The sequence below is a fragment of the Musa acuminata genome, unplaced genomic scaffold (genome assembly GCF_036884655.1).
Source record: "Musa acuminata AAA Group cultivar baxijiao unplaced genomic scaffold, Cavendish_Baxijiao_AAA HiC_scaffold_1072, whole genome shotgun sequence".
Taxonomy (NCBI): Eukaryota; Viridiplantae; Streptophyta; class Magnoliopsida; order Zingiberales; family Musaceae; genus Musa; species Musa acuminata.
The window spans coordinates 542,352-562,097 of NW_027021286.1; the positions used below are offsets into that span (position 1 = coordinate 542,352).

The following is a 19,746-nucleotide window of genomic DNA, read 5'->3' on the forward strand; positions in this document are numbered from 1 at the left end:
GTGTTGACATGGGGGTCTCTTCTCGTGGGTCTGGGATATGGGGGCACGCCCTTTTCGGGAGTGAGACCGCGGTGAGGTAGCACCTTCTTGACTCGCCTGGGTCGCTTCGCGATTCTCCAACCCCCGCCGAGGTGGGAAACTTGATGGCTCGGTGGTAGGTTGAGACTACTGCTTTTAGCTTATTGAGCGTCGGGCGCCCGAGGATGACGTTGTAGGCCGAGGGCAGGTTGACCACCATGAACGTAGTCATTATTGTCTTGGTTCTTGGCTCCTCCCCAATGGAGACAGGGAGTGTGGTGGTGCCGAGCGGGGAGATTGAGTCTCCGGTGAATCCCGTGAGCGCCGAGCTCATGGGGATGAGGTCTTCAGTGGGCAGGCCGAGCCTTTTGAAGGCGTCGAGGTACAGGATGTCGGCGGAGCTCCCAGTGTCGACCATCACCCGCTTCACCCGAGCGTTGGCGATCTGGACAGAAATTACCAGAGCGTTGTCATGATGGGACCTTTCTCCCTCCTCGGCCCCAAAAGAGATTTCGGGTTCTAGTTCGGGTCGGGGGCGCTTCTCGACCGAGCTCCGGGCGTAGGATTTCCTTGCGCTTGAGCTGCTGTCGCCTGCCGCTGGTCCACCGATGATGACATCAACCTGCCTCTCCACGGGCATCCGGGGACGCGGGGTTGCTTCTCGGGGTTCCTTGAGATAACGGCCGAGGTACCCTCTTCTGATCAGCTCCTCGATCTGATTCTGGAGGTCGTGGCAGTCTTCTGTGTCGTGGCCGTGGTCTCGGTGGAACCTGCAGTATTTCGACCGATTTTTGTAAGTAGCTCTCATAGGATTAGGGGGCCGCAGAAGACCTTTCTCCCTGATCTAGAGGAAGATCTCGGTACGAGGTGTGTTGAGTGGGAGGGGAGGAGGTCTCGGGAGCCGCTGCTCAGGGTGGTCGGGCCTCCGATGGGGTCGCAGGTCGATCGACGAGGTGGCTGCTCGGGGTTGCTCGGTTCGCGATTTCTTCGCGACCGGGCGTCTTCCTGCTGCTAATGCTTCGCCGGCGACGTATTGGTTGGCCCGGTGGAGCATCTCGGGGACAGTGGCGGGCGGCTTCTCGATTAGTGACCAGAAGAACCTCGAGGGTTTCAGCCCCGTCAGGAACGCCTGCATGATCAAAGAGGGGTGAGTGTCCGAATAGCCGCGGATCTCCGCGGCAAAGCGTGTCACAAACTGCGCGAGCGTTTCCTCTTCGTGCTGCGATAGTGCCAGCAGGGCGGCTATGGAAGGCCGAGGCCGCGCGCTGGTAAGGAAGTTTTGCTCGAACTCTTTGGCGAACTGGTCAAAAGATGCGATTGAGGATTGTCGCAGCCGGCTGAACCATGCGCGTGCTGGTCCTCTGAAGGTGGTCGGGAACGTACGGCACATCAGCGCGTCGGACGTGCCGTAAAGGGCCATCTGAGTTCTGAACGCGGCTATATGCTCTGCTGAGTCGGAGCCGTCGTCGTACGTTTCCAGGGCCGGCACCCTAAAGTTGAGGGGGACAGGTTTTTCTTGTATTTCCTGAACGAAAGGGGACCCCCCCGAGGTGTCCTCGCTTGATTCGTCCCGCGACCTTTGGAGCTCGCGTCGGAACTCGTCCAGGCGGCGATTGACCTGGGAGAACTGTACCTTAAGGAAACTGTCCGCCGAGTCGGACGATACGGTGTCAGGCTCGGGGCGGCGCCGTGCGGCTCGGGAGGGCGCAGGAGAGACACGCGTGGGCGAACCCTCGTGGTGGATGGCCCTGTCTCGGGTCTCACCGGTTGCATCCTGTCCCGTGCTCGGCCTTAGATGAGGTGGGTCTGCGGAGGCGTCCGTCAGTCGCCTGATTTCGGGAATGAGTGGGACAACGGTCTGCATTATCTCCATCATTCCCTGCACTTGCTTAACGAGGGTGAGGAACGCCTCGGGCAGTACGGCTGGAGGGTCGGTCGTGGATAATGGGGGTGGCATCCCTAAGTCGTTGAACAGGCGCCAATAACGATCTGGCGTTGACGTCAGCATTTCTCCTTCTCCGTGGGTGACGGGTCCGAGAGGGTCGGCGTGAGGATCGTTCGGCATTCGGGCCCTCCTTCTAGCGCCAATCTGATGCGGTCTGCACCCGTTTAAGCCGTGATCTCGGGACGTCACGGCTTGGTTCAGGGGTCCGGATGCCGAAGGTCACGGGTAGATCCTCCTGGTGTCTTCGGGGTGAGCGCTCACAGCCAGCCGGCCCGCGTGTGATCCTCCGTGGTAGTCAGCTGCGGTCTCCCGGCAACGTGGTCGCCGTGTACCTACACACAGGTCGGACCGTCCTCTGGGCCCGACCCCTCCGACGGTCTAGTTAGTCGACGAGAAGGGGTTTTTTGTCTCGCCTCCCTTCTTTGGCCTTTTGGCCCTGGACTCTTTTATAGTTTCAGCTTGATATTACCTGATGTTCCTGCTTGTCAGAACGGGGTCGTGCCTCTGACTGGATTTGACGTTGCCATTAGGGTGGCGTGTCGGATCATCCGGCCGCAGGGTATGGGCGGCATCGATTGTCGCCCTCTGCGTTTGAGTGAACGTGCTGGGTGTGGGCGAGGGAGTCGCTGGCTGGGGGGGGGGGGGGTGACGCGGAGACGTCGAGTCGACATTAATGCCCGTTCATTCGGACAGGGTGCGGCCTGCGCACGGAGGACGTCGTGGCATGTCGCGTCGCCGTCACTCCCTGAGGGGAGTCTTTTCTACTGTCCCGCCCTGGGATGGCTGGCGTCATGGTCCATGTCCTCGTTGACCTTCATGGTGATTCCCCTATCACTACTCTTTTAACTTAATTAACCTTCATAGGATACACTAGCAATCCTCCTTAACAAAACTGACTTTTTCCCTGATAGGAGTTTGAAGAAGGTCTTTCCGGGAAGGTAGGAGAGGATCACTTGGTGCATGTCGTCGGGAAGCCGATAGCTACCGGTTCTAGGCTTCTCATACATAACCTGCGCTGCCGAGGCTTTTCTTGAGCGGAGCGCTCATGGCTGCAGGCAAGAAATCTCACGAAAATTGAGGGAGATTCGAAAACCGCGATGTATAAGAAATCTCACGGAATAGTGTGTATATATATATACACACTTTTATATATAGATATATATATATATATATATATTATATACCAAAAAACAAACAGTCATCTTGTTGTGAAAATATTCTTCACAAAACCCAGAACGGTGCTATTTTGTCATTTTTCGTAGATAGCAACTATAGTATAAGGTAAAATCAATTGCTTGATTATCCACATAGAAAAATAATGTAATTTATTCATCAACTTATGCAGTGAAAATGTAGCCCTTTTGCCTTGCTCAGTTGGTGCACAATTTAATTATGTTTTAGTTGTGCTGAAGAGCTACTCTTTTAACTTCATTAACCTTCATAGAATACAATGGTAATCTCCCTTAACAAAACTGACTTTTTCCCCTCATAGGAGTCTGTAGAAAGTCTTTGCGGGGAGGTAGGAGATGATCACCTGGTGCACGTCGTCGGGAAGTCGATAGCTACCGATTCTAAGCTTCTCCTAACCCGTGATGCCGAGACTTTTCTCGAGCGGAGCGCTCATGGGTGCAGGCAAGAAATCTCACGGAAATAGAAGAAGATTCGAAAACCGCGTTGTATAAGAAATCTCGCATAATAGTGTGTATATATAAACAAACTTTACACGTAGATATATATATATATATATATATATATATATATGTATATATATATATATGTATATATATATATGTATATATATATATATGTATATATATATGTATATACATATATATATATATACATATATATATATGTATATATATTTATGTATATATACATATATATATATATATGTATATATATATATGTATATATATATATGTATATACATATATATATGTATGTATATATATATATGTATGTATATATATATGTGTAATATATATATATATATGTATATATATATATATATATATATATATATATATATATATATATATATATATATATATATATATATATATATATATATATATATATATATATATATATATATATATATATGCTTTGTTATCTACATAGAAAAATCAATTGCGTGATTATCCACATAGAAAATTAATGAACTAGTTTTGTCTGCTTGTGGTGGAATTTGGAACAGTTAAAAGGACCTAGTGGGTAGGATCATATGTGCAGTGTTGTTGGTATGGCTGTTTTTGGTTACTGGTGGAGGTTTGGCTGGTTAAGCTTGCCATTAAGATAAGTGATAAGATGCTTGTTACTAGATATTCGTTCAACAAAGAACTCCTAGTATATATATATATATATATATATATATATATATATATATATATATATATATATATATATATATATATATAATTTAATTTTTTTAAGTTTGCTTGTTACTCCCTAAAATATTTGAATTTGGCTGAGGTAGCGAAAAGCTATTATGATTATTGGGCAAGACTTGTTGGTTGATATATTATGGTTGTTGTATAAGCATATTTTGTATATAACGAAATATTATCGACAAATTTGAATTGATATATTTACACACATTCACATATATTAGTCTTGCAACATGAACTTAATATTATCTTTCAAGTTACTCTAACAATTTATTAATATTATAATTTATTAATATTATGATGATGTCAGTACCACCTACTTACACTCTTACTTGGTTTCTCACTCTCTTCTGGAAACATATTTTTATTGACTTTCGTTTTATCATTGATCAAGTTATGTGATGTTATACTGTGTATTTCTCATGTTCGTACTTCGTATTTCTCATGTTCGTACTTCTAACTAACTAGTTGACTCCAAAAAATTAATCACTTGTCGAGTATTTCAATTACATCATTCTAAGATTAACATTTTTTACGGAAGCTCAATTTTGTAGGGGCATGATAAAAATAAATATGGAACAAGAAATTTATATTTCTTATATGTTTTCATCCTTAAATGAAAATCAACAACATGATATGTGTCCATGATTTGAGCGAGAAGATTGAGAAAAATATCTTTTTTAAATTTATATAAATATGCATTGGTTGTATGAATGCAAAATATTCTTGACTTCCCTTGTCTCAAAAGTACATTTGAGATTCATTATGAAAAATGGATATACAAAATGTCTAAGTAGTTGTCACCCCACTCTACTCTATTGAATTACTCAAATTATCTAATGGTATCATTGTTACGGATTCCACGTACTACTAATAAGTACTTAGTTCCTTGTAATATTTATCTCTTATATATCTAAATATTTTATTTATAATTAACAAATTATCATAATTCATACATCGATCCTCAAATATGCATTGATCAATTCTAAAATATATCGTGCAATATTTTAAAAAGATTCTTAATCATAGATTTCTTCTTTGTATTCACTCATCATTTCATTTTCTTACTTTGGTCGATATTAATTGAGCAAGAAAAACTAATGATAGAACATGTACATCAGTCTACATTATCTTCTTTGGAGCAAACATGATCAATTAGAGTTCTACAAAATAGAACATAATTGTAAAATTCACCACGAAGCTAAATATTGACTCATCACCACCATTGTTTTAGAATTCAACTTGATCACCAATCTACTATACTTAACATCACCTCCCAATATACTCCAATAATATACTATGATAATGTCAATATTACTTATGCCCCAACTCGATGTTCCACTTTTGCATATAAACACATTGCTATTGACTTCCAAGTTGCCATCAAGTTGTGTAACATGTTTATCACGTCCATACTTCTAACCAACTTGTTGACTCCTCACAAAATCTCTTACTCTTATAGTATTTCAATTATATCATTCTAATATTAGTATATTTGACGGAAGCTCAATTCTACGAGAGCATGATAGGGGTAAATATGAAATGATAAATTTATATTTGTTTATATATTCTAATCCTTAATAAATCTATGATTCAAAAATCAATCACCATAATATATGTGTATGATTTAAGCAGAAAAATATCTTTCTCAAATTTATATAAATATACATTACCTCTAAAACCATCATTCTTTTTGCAGTAAATTCTTTAGATATATTTATCTTGCACAAAAGCATCTATAACATCTCTTACCTATTTAATGCCAACAATATTTGTTGGGTACAGTGAGAAACAATTAATTATCTATTTGATGCGGGACAATATTGCACTTCACCCCTGGCTAATCCTTTCCCACAAGCACAATGAGGAATAATTAATTATCTATTTAATATAAACAATAATTGTTGATTTTCTAAAACAATAATCTTGTATTTCACCAATGAAAAGTTTTTTTCTTGAATCACAATAAAGAGCAAATGATATGATAATTATCCATATTCAATCTCAATTAAACACACCAAGCCCAATCAATAAGAATGTGATCCTGATATGATAATTATCCATATTCAACAACGCTTATATAAATACTATAAATAAGAGCTACAATTTATTCTGAAATTCTAAAGTGTTTTATCACCCATATCAATAAATACTGAGCATCATAGATGACAAAATACAGACATTCAACCTATGCAATCTTTTATCACCCCAGGATTGGAAATAAATAAGGTGACCAATGACATCAAACCCCATCATTATTTTTTTTAATGAAAATACTTATTAATTTTTATGACAATTGGGAGAATCCAAAGAATTGTACTGCTTTAATAAAGTGGGAATAAAGCCCACCCTGCATGCGGGGATCCCAACTCTCTCTCTCTCTCTCGCAGCCAGTAAGCAAAGAGAACCAAAGATGAAAAAGAAGGGTCAGCATGACCTGTCAGGTTCTCCGTCTCTATTCTATTCACCATTCCTCCTCTCAGCACCAGCAGTAGTGGCACTTCCCTTCCATCATTGTAACACCTCTACCGCTCTTCCTTTTTGCTGTTGGTGTACAGTCCGACACAAGTGACTGCACACTTCGCTTTGCTCTATAATCACCTATTTCAGCGCCACACAGAGAGAAAGAGAGAGCGAAGAAGTCGGAGTTGAGTGAGCTGTGACGACATGCTGTGCCTCAAGGCAGAGGCTTTGGGTGACGAGATGTACTCTTCCAGTGGCGCTATGCCGCCCGTGAATCTGTGAGACCTCTCTTTTCTCTTTCTCTCGTCTCTCCCTGTGACTTGGTTTCTTCTGCTTGTTCTCTTGTGCGCCTTGGCATAACCCCCCCCCTGTTTCACAGTGGGAGGTCGATCCGGAGACTGATGCATAAGGTTGGGAGGGGTGGTGGGAAGAGCCCGCACCGCTCGGATCCATCCGCGTCCTCGTCCGGCATGGAGGTTTGTCTTCTTCCTTCGATCCAGATGCTGTTCTCTTTGCTCTTTCTTGTTTGAAAATGCTGATATCTGTCAGGCTGAGAAGAGCAGTTGTGGCGGAAGAGAAGAGAGGCGTCGGAAGGTGTGTTGTTACAGATCGCAGCTCGAACAAGAAGTAAGTACATTTGGTGGTGTTCTTCTTCCGTCTGTTTCAGTGTTCCATGGAAGGATTGGGCTCCTCAAAGATTTTAGGCCATCGATTTGTAGACTAATCTAACAGATGCTGACTTTTGATAATAGGGTGCTTCGGAAGTTGATCATTACAATGTAGTAAGAACTTAAAGATGCTATGTTGTTCCTAAGGATAAATTGGGCTTAGTTCACGACAATGAATGTTACTGAATCTATTGTGTCAAGCTCTTAGATGGACCATAAACTGAGAAATAATAGATTTCTTTTGATGTCTTATTGGTAGAATAAGGTGGATCTTAGTTTGTAATGACTAATGGCTTAACCTCGTTGGTGAATTGAGATACAAAAGCTATTTATTTTCCTTTTTAATCAAGTAGTTCTCCCAAGATCCTCATTCTTATTCTGGTGCATCACACCAAGCAATGAAAGACTATATAATACTAAAATTTTAGAGAATTACTGTTTAGTTGCCTAATTGTTGCAATTTTTTTCTTTTTGTATGGATATAACCAAAAGGAAAACTTTTTATTGTATGTATCTTCCACATACAAATAGATGCCGGATCATTCTTTTCATTTTATTTGGATCGTAGCCTCAGTCTGTATATGCATTCCAATTTTCATCGTTATAACAGGATGACTCCTATGACATGCTGAAATAACACAGGTTCAGATATTACAAAAGCAGCTACAAGAGGAGATCAATCTCCATGAGGCTTTGGCAAATGCTTTGGCCAAAAATGCTGCCCCTTTGTTGAACTCTACTGATAACATTCCAGATGAGGTAACCTTCAGCATGCCATTTCATTTACTTTGGTATATGAAACAATCAGATTCTACACTTTTAAGGACTTCTATGTATTTTGTCAACTTCAATGTTTTCAGATTCAGGAACTTCTACACAGCATAGCCACACTGGAGATCACTGTTTCAAATCTAGAAGAGGAGTTGGTTACCTTGCATCTTCAGATTTGCAATGAAAGGGCTGAGAGACACGTCACTGAAGCTCATCTAGGATCCCCACCACTGACACCAGGGCCACCATCTCCATCTTCTGACTGTAAGCCAGAGGTATATTGTGCTTTTAATTTTTTTCAGTGAATTAAAGTATCAGGAATTCATGTTGCTAATACTTTTTGCTGCCTTGTTTAGCATATATTTTCCTCGAGCATTTCAAAGTCTCAATTAACTCAGACACCTATCTCAATGCAAAAATATGTATTATCTGGTTGTGAAGATTCACAGTCCATTACAGACATAAGATCGATGGAGAGATGTCCAGAGGCAGAGGTCAGTTCTGTGCATTCTTTATCTTGCTGTTACCTACAGTTAAGCAAAATATGTTGTTATTTCCAAGTGAAGAGCATTGTTTAAATTCCAATATAGTACCTCACATACAATCTCTTCGGCTGATGCAGATACTAAGATCACGCAATGCTAGTGATGAAGGGACAGAAATGGGTGCTTCTGTTCAACTATCTGTTGAAGTTGAATTGAAGAATAATTTTCCTATAGAAGACATATCGAACAACCCAAACAAGCTTTCAGAAGAAATGGTTCGATGCATGAGAAATATCTTTCTTTGTCTATCTGGATCATCAGACATCCCTCCAGAAATGTCTTCTTCAGAGGGCTTTCAGTCTTCCCCAGTCGAGCACCTATCTTCATCTTCTTTCATGTCTTTCTCAGACTCATCCACAATGACCTCACTATTTCAAAGTCCAGAAGGGATTTACCAAACGGATGAGGTAGATAAACAAATGTCTTCCTTTGATCCATATGGAGTTAGTTACAAAATGAACTGGGGGAATGTAGGAAGCTATATTTTGGCAGCTGAAGTCTCTTGGATGTCAGTTGGAAAAGCACAATTGCAATATGCTGCTGAGTCTCTGAAAAGATACAGGTATCATGGCATACACTTCTGCTTTCCATTTACAATTGTAGTTAAATGAGTTATAAGTCATACTCTTTCAACTTGGAAATATACATGTTAAATTCTTTGTGTGTGTCTGTATGTATAATTCATTAATTAGAATATCCATACAAGACTACTCATGATTAGTCTTGGGGAGCTTCATGTGGAACTTTATTTCTATGCTATAAGTACTAGTTACTATCTGAATTGCATTATAGTTTCACAACTTAATTATAGAAATTATCCATGTTTGATTACATGAATTACATTATTTACCATATTTACACTGTTGTGAGGATTACTGTCAATCAAAATATGGAATTTTTGAACATCATGTCAGCAACAGATTTTTAGATCAATTTGAACTGCTGCAATTTTAATTTACAAAACAATGTGCTGTTGATTGAGAATAAGAGATGGAGAAAGAGAGATAATAGAGGGAAGTTGAGGGTGTCAGGGGGCCACAGTAAGATGCATCACAACTGATGATGATGGTGGACTGCATGAGGGGCAATTTATCAAGTCTATTAAGATTTTTGGTTGGTGTATTGCTTTCCGGTTGCCCCGGCTTGATTTACAGTTGAAATTCAAAACCACAAGGTCAATCAACTTTCCTTGAGGATTTTGGGTGATGTTTTTATATCATTATTTTGAGCCTAACTGGGACCTGAAAGCTTATTTGTGGAAGTGTGGTACGGATGACCAAGTTTTCGAAATCAGCGCACCAACCAAACTTCTTTGGTCTTTGCTAGTTTCTTTATCAAATAAAAAACTTTTTGGGATTGTCTTGTACTCACATTTATATTTTCAAAAAGATAGTACAGTGTTTAGTGTGGGACCTTATGATGGCAACTTATTACTTCTAACTCTACCACTTCAGGTTTTTTGTGGAGCAGTTGACAGAGGTGAATCCAGCTTGTATGAGTCTCGATCAGAAGCTTGCCTTTTGGATCAATGTTTATAATGCCTTAATGATGCATGTAAGTTTAGATCTAATTTGTTCCTGTTCTATTGTCTCATGTTGAATACTAATGTATTATGCTCTAAAAAGAAAAATGGTTTCAACGTCAATTTAACAACCAATTCAGTACATCTCTGAATTTAGATAATTTAGTGCCTGTAAATTAAAGCATCCCTTGCTTATAAATTTGATGAAGTCCCTTGCAAACACTACAGGTTCTTACCTTTTCTTTTCATGATAAGACAACAAATGATTCTTGATTCATTTGTTGATGTGTACCATCCAATAACTCTGAAAAAAAACTGAAAATAGATATGAGTGGTACATTAAGTGATACCAAATGGCATTATCCATAATGATGATTTGTCAAACCAGTAAGCTGGACCAGTATTCAAAACCATGGTTTTCTTATTCATCATTTTTTCTTATCTCAATAAAATTCAATGCGTGCTGCATTTTGCTTTCAGTAAAGAAATTAATATTCTTGAAATATTTTTTCTTCATGTTGTTTGTGATACAACCTCTCTGCTTTAACTGTCAGGCCTATTTGGCATTTGGAGTTCCTAGAAGTGACATCAAGTTATTTTCTCAAATGCAAAAGGTTTTATCTAGTAACTTTCTGTGACCATTGTGTTGACGGTGTGATATATGCTGTTACAATTGTGTTATTTGCCTCAGGCATCTTACACTATAGGTGGTCAGTCATTTAGTGCAGCTGAGATTGAATTTGTCATTCTGAAGATGAAACCACCAATGCATCGTCCACAATTAGTATGTGGTATACAGTCCTGTTGTCTTTTTGTATGCTTTTCTTTCATCATAGATCTCGTTTGATGCACTTTTTTCAGGCTCAATCTCTGGCACTTCACAAATTTAAGATTTCTAAGGAGCACCGAGAGTACTCGGTTGACAGCGCTGAGCCCCTGGTAGTATTTGCCCTTAGTTGCGGAATGTATTCTTCACCTGCAGTGAGTTAAATAGCTCTTACAATTTACTGCTTTTAGAGTGTATATTTGGTGGCATAGGAGTAATGTTAATTGTCTGAAGCTGAAAGCTGTTCTAGTAAAATTAAATTAGACTAACTTCACTGTTGACTTCTTTGAGTAGAAGATGCATTGATGTGCCTGAAGCTGAAAGCTATTCCAGTATTAGTTGCATGCTTTTAAGCCCTTCAATTAAAAATTATGAAATGCTGCTGAGGAATTCTTTTCAGAAATTAGAAACTCATATACTATGGTTTACTTATTTATGGATTTCTGGTCTAGTTCGATAAAATTTCCTTGAGTTTGACTGTTCGTGACTTACAATGAACTTACAAAAAAGCATTGTTTCTCTTCTTCAAATTCTTAGATCATTTCAAGTAGAAGATCACTCATAAACCTTATGCTTGATATCTATGGTTCTTTTCAAAGCTGGAGGTGATGCTAGTTTCAGCTCACGGTGATTTGTTGCCTTTGTGCTCCTACAAACATGATTCCATTTGATGCAGGTGAGAATCTTCACTGCTGATAATGTTCAAGATGAGCTACAAAACTCCATGAAGGACTACATACGAGCATCGATAGGTTTAAGCGATAAGGGGAAGCTGTTAGTTCCAGAAATGCTGCATTCGTTTGCCAAGGGTGTTGTGGAGGACTCGCTGCTGGTTGACTGGATCTGTCGCTACCTTTCCTCGGATCAAATAACTATAGTTCACTATTCTAAACCACAGTGGAAGCAGAGGTTACTCGGTGTTCGGAGTTTTAGCATCATCCCATTTGATTCAAGATTTCGGTACCTTTTCTTGCCAGACAAGACTTCCTGAGATCTGACCACTGAATTGCTCAGAATCAGCCAACGACGAGTAATCTAATTCTGAATTTGTATGATTTTTTTCTTTCCAAATCTAACAACAGATATAATTCCATTGGAGATTCCTATCGACCTTCGGGTGCATAAACTGGTGAATCTTTAAGTGTGGATAATGAAAGCCAGTGAAGAGCTATGCACAGTGATATAGAAGTTGGTAGGTACAACCTCTGTAAATGATTTGTTAATTTTGGATCTGTGACTTTTTTTTTTATCAGCAACTTTGCAAGATTGCCAGAAGGTTGTGTCTTGATCTGCGGAACCATTCTTGTCAATTTTTTTTATTTTGTTTTGTACTCATCTTTTTGATTGTTCATAGATAATCATTTTGTGAGACCTCTGAATCCAATAAAGGGGAAGACATTGTTCATCTTGTTGTCCTTAATGTTTTGTGTGGTTCAGATAACCATTGTGCTGATCTGAGTGATGCTATCTTATGTAGTTGATGAATGCTAACTGTGGATGGCTTTCAACATGAAGCTGGATTGTGTGAGCTGATCCTGAAGAGATCTCAGTTGGAAAGGCCCTCAGATTGGGTGTTGTACCTCTAATTCTGAGTCACTTCTGATCAGTAGCAATAAGTATCCTAATTAAATTCATAGTTAAGAGTATGTTTAGTTGCATAAAAAATTTCATGAAAAAAAAAGGGTTAAGATTCATTTTAATCATTTTGGTCATGGACCTTAAGCATTTATAGTTTATTTTTGTGTAAAGTAATCTTTATATTTTTAAAAATATATCATATAAATTTCTTTCATCAAGTCTGAGTTAACAAACGCTAAAATATGTTTACATGGAATACTAACTCATAATAAACTATTAATATAATGATATATATAATTTAAATTTAAAATTTAGTTAAGATTCATTTTAGTCAATGTGATTTTGACCATAGATTACTTAAGTCCTTATGATTTATTCGTATTTAAAATAACTCATATATTTTAAAAAATATAGTATATTAGTCTCTCTCATCAAGATTGAATTAATAAATATTAGAGTCTACTTACGTGACATACTAACTCATAATAAATCATTAATATAATAATATATGTAATTTAAACTAAAAAAAAAGCAAGACCATCATCAATGATGGGAGGAGACGTCATCGTGGAAGTGACCACCAGCATATAGCCACTACTATCTAATAAGGCACCATACAGATGTAGCCTCTCCAGCGTTGAAAATGGAAGGATTATTTTAGACGCGAGTAAATCATAAGGATTTAAGTGGTTCACAACAAAAATCGCAGGGGTTTAAATGAATTTTAATTATTTTTTAAATTTAAATTATACATGTATCATATTAATAATTTATTATGAGTTATTATATCATGCACACAGAAAATGTAAAAATTATTAGTATGTAAAACAACATATGTTAAAATAAACCTTAGTGATTTAGTATATTAGTATGAGAAATTATTCTTTTAAGAAAAAGTTATTTGTTTTCTATAATTTATTTATTTTAATTAGAAAGAAAATTTCTTGAATCTCCCTTTTATGACTTAATCATGTAATATTATTTAGTATACTATATTTCTTTTTTCCTACATTTCAAAACATTATTCACTTTTGTACACTAATAGAATGCCTTTTACTTTTCTTTTTCTCCTCTCTTCAAAACCAACAAATCCCAAAAAGTCATGATCAACACTATTATTTTATTTACAGATTGGATAAACTATAATTACTTTTGAAGGAAAACATTTTCCATCTCTGACTTCGGAAACCAAATCGGTGGGGCCCAACTGAAACTGTAGCTGAAGTATTCCCATGGGCTCCACCGACTGGTCGATCAGTGTCCAACTACGGGGCAGGTGAGAAATGAGGACTCTTTGACTGTGTACTTTAAAATGTTAATCAATATTCTGGACTCTTCTTCCGCCCTTAAATCGTCTCTCCGCCACGGGCGACCTTCGCCGGTTGATCCGCCCGCCGCCTACCCCCCTTCCTCATCCCCTGTCCTTTGTCCGATCGTTGGCGGGAGCGTCTGTCTCATCGCCGCCTCTGATCGGGTGGTCCAGGAGGTGGAGGCGACGGTGAAATTGGTGCAACGAGGATAAGTAGAAGATGGATAAGTCCACATCTCAGCTGCTAACGCTGGGTTATGCTGCCCTCCTCGGAGGTAATCCGATTCCCTTGATCTGTTCTGACAGTAAACTTAGCCCATCAGTTATGATCTGTCTGATATTTCATTACTTGGTGCTGTAGTTGCCCTCAATTAGGGCATCCTTCGTAAAGCCTTTATCCAATCAGGTGGAGTTTTCCTTTACACACTGGCCCACTTTGTTCCCCAGCAAATGACTCATGTCCTTTATCGTTCCCATCGAGTTCTGTGTGTGACCTTGTTAATTGGATCATATTTGTCGAATAACTTGTCCTAATCTTATCTCTGCACCAGAATCTAGTGGACACACCTTCTTGCGGCAAAAGGATTCGAGGTCAATACCATGAGCCAAACATTTCTTGGTGGAACCCAAGTGAACACCCCATGTTTTTTTATGTTCTAGAATCTGATATAATAAAAAATATTGAGTTTAGATATTGCAGACCAGAAAACAACAGTCATCTTGTTGTGAAAATATTTTGTAAAACTCAAAATGGTGCTATTGTGTCATTTTTGGTAGAAAACAACTCTGGTATATGGTAAAATCAATTGCTTGATTATCCACATAGAAAAATAATGCAATTTATTCATCGGCTTACGCAGCAGAAATGTAGCCCTATTGCCTTTGCTCAGCTGGTGTACAATTTTATTAAGTTTTAGTTGTGCTGAAGAGCTACTCTTTTAATTTCATTAACCTTCATAGGATATACTAGCAATCCCCCTTGACAAAACTGACTGTTTCCCCTGATAGTTTTGTCTGCATGTGGTGTAATTTGGAACAATTACAAAGGACCTAGTGGGAAGGATCATCTGTGCAGTGCCGTTTGTAAGGCTGTTTTTTGCTTACTAGTGCAGGTTTGGCTGCTTAAGCTTGACATTAAGATAAGTGATAAGATGCTTGTTACTAACTTTGTATTGGTTGTCACTAAAGACTAGATGTTCATTCAACAAAGAACTCCTAGTAAGTGCCGGTACATTATCTGTTTAGTTATATGAATATAGTTCTAAGTCGGCTAAAATTTGTTAATGATGTTAATGCAGCAGCAATATCTAAATGACGGTATCATGTGTTTGTTGGCGTAGTAGTCTTGAATTGATTTAGAGATGGAGAAAAAGGTGAATCTTTGAGGGAAGAGTATTATGAAGTATGAACATCTCCATTGTTATGACCTAACACTGGCGACTCTCGATCGTTTTTGTATCTTGGTGCATGTATCCTCTGAGTCTAGTAATGAAAGGCTTTTGTATATCTATCTGTACAGATGTGGCACTCATTTCTCACTTTCCATTTTAAATTCTCATAAGTAATTATTGCATTTAAGTACTCTGTTAAAAACCATCATACATAGCTGGAAAAAAAAAGATAATAGTGAGAATAGGCTATTATCATGAGCTAATAAATCAATAAAAAGTGTATCTCGAGCCTACTTTTTGTGCATTTAGCAGAGGCTGCACTCAGTTTGAATTGCAGAGATTTATGACTATGTATTTTGGGTAAAGAAATTTTTGCCTGACATATGGTACTCTCAACCTGAGCAGATCCAAAATGTTGACAACCCTTACTCTGAAAAAGTTGTGTATTGATACATATTTGATATGATGTGTAGTCTACAAATAATCTTCCTGAGCATGCATTACCTTTTGAGGACTAACCCAAACATTGTACATATCCAGACATCTAATCTTAACATTGGTATTTTTTCTGACATGACTTAATTAAGTGTAACGGGAACACACACGTTGAAAGATGCATGTCTCATTACCAACTCGTGTAGATGTTTTTCTCTTTATTTTGTTACTTCAACGTCACCAAGAAATCATATTTTGGTCATATTGTCCATCCCTGCAAATTATATGTGCTCATTATTGTTTCTGAGTTTTGTAAGCAATCTGTTTTTGTGAAACATACTTTTTGTCATTTATAAATATGGATGTTTTCGGGCCATACTCAACTCAAAATCCATTTGGGGTCTGAATCTGATAAGTTTATGGATCCAAAATGAGGACCCGTACCTAAGATTCAGATAGGACATTCCAATTTATGTATCATTGGGTAAGATCTAGGATCCATACTTGATCCTGTAATGTTAATGGATCCAAAATTTTAGGTTGGACTTAATATCTTGTATGGAGCTACGAGGGTTATGGACATTCCCGACATGTAAACCACAACAGCTTTCCTTTTCTGCTGCATTCTTGCTTGTGTTTGAAACAAGCATCCCTCCATTGGAAGGCTAAACATTTCTTTTCTCCCATTGGCATCCTTGTAGCTGGCGGTGTAATGGGATTTGTGAAGAGCGGCAGCCAGAAGTCATTAGTTGCCGGAGGGGTATCGGCTGCGTTATTATGTCACGTGTACACCCAGCTTCCAGAACGACCTTTATACGCATCATCCCTGGGGTTAGGTATGATTCTAACCGGTTCTACCATGGCTATTCTGCTCAACGCCGGCTATATCTTTTTCCCCCTTCTCCTTATGCTTAACCTGCCTGTTTTACTTATCAGGTACGTCTGTGACTCTTCTAGCTGCAATGGGGTCTCGCTACAAGAAGTCTGGAAAGGTATTCCCTGCAGGTGTCGTTTCTCTCCTGTCCTTGATAATGGCCGGTGGCTATCTTCATGGAATTCTGCGTAGCAGTAAAACATTGTAAGTTGGAATAGTCTTCTTCGTGTTCTTCATGGACATGCAGTAATTTCATCTTCATGGAATTCTGCGTAGCAGTGAAACATTGTAAGTTTGAATAGGCTTCTTCATGTTCTTCGTGGACTTGCAGTAACTTTTTCTTTTATGCAGCTTGACTGTGTTCTTGTCCACCCAGTCACAGTTTCTACTGTGCAAGAACTTCCATAATTTGGATGCAGTTTTGCTAGGAAATAGAACATTACATCAACAATGTTCACGGCACCAAAACTTATAAAAGAATAACCATAGTTATTATTTTCATCATTAGGTTCTAAGGTTGTCAATTGTAGCCGCTTGATGGTTTGCTTCACAAGCACATGGCCAATTAGATCATTCAAACAGGCTCTTCTAATGTCATATCTATGCTCTCTGATGGCTTTGTTGATGGAGCTAATTACAGATTAATCTTTGTAATTATTTATTTTAATATTTTAATTTTTATATTTTAAAATTTTATATTTTAATATTTTAATCTTTATATTTATGAAAGTAAAATATTTGATCATGTTACTTTAGTAATTTTTTTTTATTTTTAATCCTATAAAATTATCTTTTTAATCCTATAGGGATTTTAATGTTTTATTTTCGTAAGTATAAAAATTTTAATATAATTTTTAAAAATTTAAAAATTAGGATGTTAAAGATAGTTAATTATAGAGGGTAATTTGTAATTAGGTTTTGTTTGCCAACTTGATCGATAATTAGTATAGTGAGAACAATGACAGATTAGGAATCACAGAGAGTGAAGGGAATCAAGCTCAAACTCTCCTTATTTGTATCGGAGAAATAAAGAGACTTATGTTTTTATTGTATTATATTGTTTGTGGGATATTTTGATTCCTTTATCAATAATGAAAAAAGAGAATTCTGTTATGTTGTAAGAGTTTTGATGCTCTTGTTGGCCCAAATAATTTCATCTGGATGACGTGAGAAACTAATATTAATTATCATCAAAAAATAAGTGGGATTATATTATGTTAAGATTCTATTACATAATCAATATTATAATATATTTCATCTAAGCTCCTCCCTCGAATGAGTCTAATGTTATTATTCTAAAATATCTCTTATCTCTTAGTCACTAAATGCTTTTGATTTCATTAATTCTATGTTATATGGATCCTAACATTTTGAATTTTGGATGATTGAAAAATATTTTATTTTGAATAAATTCACACTTTAATATATCTTGATCTATGATACCTTTTAAAAAGTAGTATAATTTCATTATACTACAAGAAAGAGTTAAGGCATTGGACTCTCTGCGGCAATGCATACATGACAGGGAAAAAGGAAAAAGTCTCATCGGGTTGTTTCCAACAGCTCCTCTTCTTCACCGCATGGCCGAAGCGTATTAGAGTAAGGGATCAACGGTGGGTAATGGCATCCCAGCGATACCAGCTTCTTGAGTTTTCCATCCTTTATATCATAGCTATAGGCTTCGTTTTGTATGGTGAAAACAAGTAACGTGGTCGTCGCCACCTCACTCAGGATTACGGAACTCACGATGGGGAGTTCCCTGAACCCTATCTGGCGTAAGCTCACCTCATGCACTCTCACCCACCCTGGCGGACCGTCGTTTGTCTTCCTCAGCAGCCACAGTCCGAACACCCAAGTGCACATTTCGTAATGGATTAGGCACAGCGACTTCCCCTCCCACTTGCCTATTCCGATCGTGTCGAAGCAGGCGACGGCTGCTTCTTTCGGTAGAGGGATGATCTGCGTGCGCTCCTTCCTCACATCAAAGGCGACGACATAGTGGTCGATCCTCTCGTACGATTCCGAATGTGACGATGCCCAGAACACGACGTCGTCGCAGACCACCGGGTGCTCCAAATGTAGTTCCATCCGACCGAAGTCGAGTTCCTTGTCCATCGTCCACACCCTCGCAGACGAGTCATAGACCTGACAGCGGTGAAACGAGCTCCCTGCTGGGGTCCGTAAAAGGTAGACCAACTTGTAGCCTTTCGTCACCCCATCTCCATCGTTCATGAATCTCACCGCGATGCCGATGCCGCCCCGTGTCCAATACTTGCTCGGCGGGGAGGGCAGCCGGCACCGAGTCCCACGGGCCGGGTTGTAGACGCATAAGGCATCATCTTTGTACTGCAAGACAAAGACGAGGCCACCCGCTGACCCAAGGATTACGACTTTCCTGTAGGACAAGAATTCGAGGCTGCTTCTGGGCACACCGGCGTAGGGGTCAACGAGGAAGAAGGACCCAGGAACGTTGCTGATGTGGGGAAAGAAGCCGGAGATGACATTGTTGTGGTACGACTGTGAAAGGAGAAAATGAGAATCTGATGAGAGCTGGCGAAAGGTCTTGCAAACAGAGAGGAGCCTAAAGAAGGTCTTTGCTGGGAGGTAGGAGAGGATCTCTGCCAGCAAGTTATCGGGAAGGGGACGACCGCTACTTCCGAGGTTGATGCTATGGGTGCTATTGAGCGTACCATCATCCATTCCAACGATCAGAGATTTGAAAGAGTCCAACTTATTGTCCATTATATAGAGAAGTAAGAGGGAAGGATGATGATGACTCTTAGTGTGAGAAGATATCGAACTCTCCTCGTTTGAAACAGAGAAATGTTTCGAGGACCGATTACCATATTCATGGACTCTTTCCATGAAATTATATATATATATATATATATATATATATATATATATATATATATATATGTGTGTTTCATATTTATTGTATTACAATAAAGCGAAAAACATATCATCTTCATATATTTTTTATGAAAATGACAATAAGTAATTACATTTAA

At 39.0% G+C, this 19,746-nt stretch overlaps 3 protein-coding genes across 5 annotated transcripts; 2 read left to right on the top strand and 1 right to left on the bottom strand.

Annotated features, from left to right (window-relative positions):
* Positions 1-862: 862 nt before the first annotated feature.
* On the bottom strand, positions 863-2,083 carry LOC135666086 (uncharacterized). The gene has a single exon (XM_065177614.1). It carries the CDS (start codon positions 2,081-2,083, stop codon positions 863-865), a length of 1,221 nt encoding a protein of 406 aa, XP_065033686.1.
* Positions 2,084-6,847: 4,764 nt separating this feature from the next.
* On the top strand, positions 6,848-12,553 carry LOC135666098 (uncharacterized). Of its 3 annotated transcripts, none has more exons than XR_010509695.1 (12): positions 6,848-7,094; positions 7,196-7,292; positions 7,366-7,443; positions 8,127-8,243; positions 8,345-8,530; positions 8,612-8,749; positions 8,878-9,362; positions 10,255-10,354; positions 10,877-10,936; positions 11,014-11,113; positions 11,184-11,303; positions 11,825-11,963. XR_010509695.1 is itself a non-coding variant. In XM_065177631.1 (12 exons), the coding sequence occupies exons 1-12, from the start codon at positions 7,021-7,023 to the stop codon at positions 12,137-12,139; spliced, it is 1,863 nt and encodes a 620-aa protein (XP_065033703.1). In that variant the 5' UTR covers positions 6,848-7,020; the 3' UTR covers positions 12,140-12,553. The 3 variants fall into 3 exon arrangements, 2 of the variants coding, with proteins under 2 accessions (XP_065033703.1, XP_065033705.1); XM_065177631.1 differs by having other exon boundaries at positions 11,014-11,106; positions 11,825-12,553; XM_065177633.1 differs by lacking the exons at positions 10,877-10,936; positions 11,014-11,113 and having other exon boundaries at positions 11,825-12,553.
* A 1,508-nt stretch (positions 12,554-14,061) lies between these two features.
* LOC103976875 (protein FATTY ACID EXPORT 7) lies at positions 14,062-17,085 on the top strand. The gene is made up of 3 exons (XM_009392213.3): positions 14,062-14,310; positions 16,563-16,697; positions 16,798-17,085. Exons 1-3 carry the CDS (start codon positions 14,256-14,258, stop codon positions 16,941-16,943), a joined length of 336 nt encoding a protein of 111 aa, XP_009390488.2. The 5' UTR covers positions 14,062-14,255; the 3' UTR covers positions 16,944-17,085.
* The last annotated feature ends 2,661 nt before the right edge of the window (positions 17,086-19,746 follow it).

Excerpts from the sequence above, each read along its gene's own strand:
- LOC135666086 (XM_065177614.1), bottom strand. The coding sequence starts at position 2,083 with ATGCCGAACGATCCTCACGCCGACCCTCTCGGACCCGTCACCCACGGA.
- LOC135666098 (XM_065177631.1), top strand. The coding sequence starts at position 7,021 with ATGCTGTGCCTCAAGGCAGAGGCTTTGGGTGACGAGATGTACTCTTCC. Across the intron at positions 9,363-10,254 it reads GAGTCTCTGAAAAGATACAG|GTTTTTTGTGGAGCAGTTGA; the intron begins GTATCATGGCAT and ends CTACCACTTCAG. Across the intron at positions 10,937-11,013 it reads TATTTTCTCAAATGCAAAAG|GCATCTTACACTATAGGTGG; the intron begins GTTTTATCTAGT and ends TATTTGCCTCAG.
- LOC103976875 (XM_009392213.3), top strand. The coding sequence starts at position 14,256 with ATGGATAAGTCCACATCTCAGCTGCTAACGCTGGGTTATGCTGCCCTC. Across the intron at positions 14,311-16,562 it reads TTATGCTGCCCTCCTCGGAG|CTGGCGGTGTAATGGGATTT; the intron begins GTAATCCGATTC and ends GCATCCTTGTAG. Across the intron at positions 16,698-16,797 it reads CGCATCATCCCTGGGGTTAG|GTACGTCTGTGACTCTTCTA; the intron begins GTATGATTCTAA and ends TTTACTTATCAG.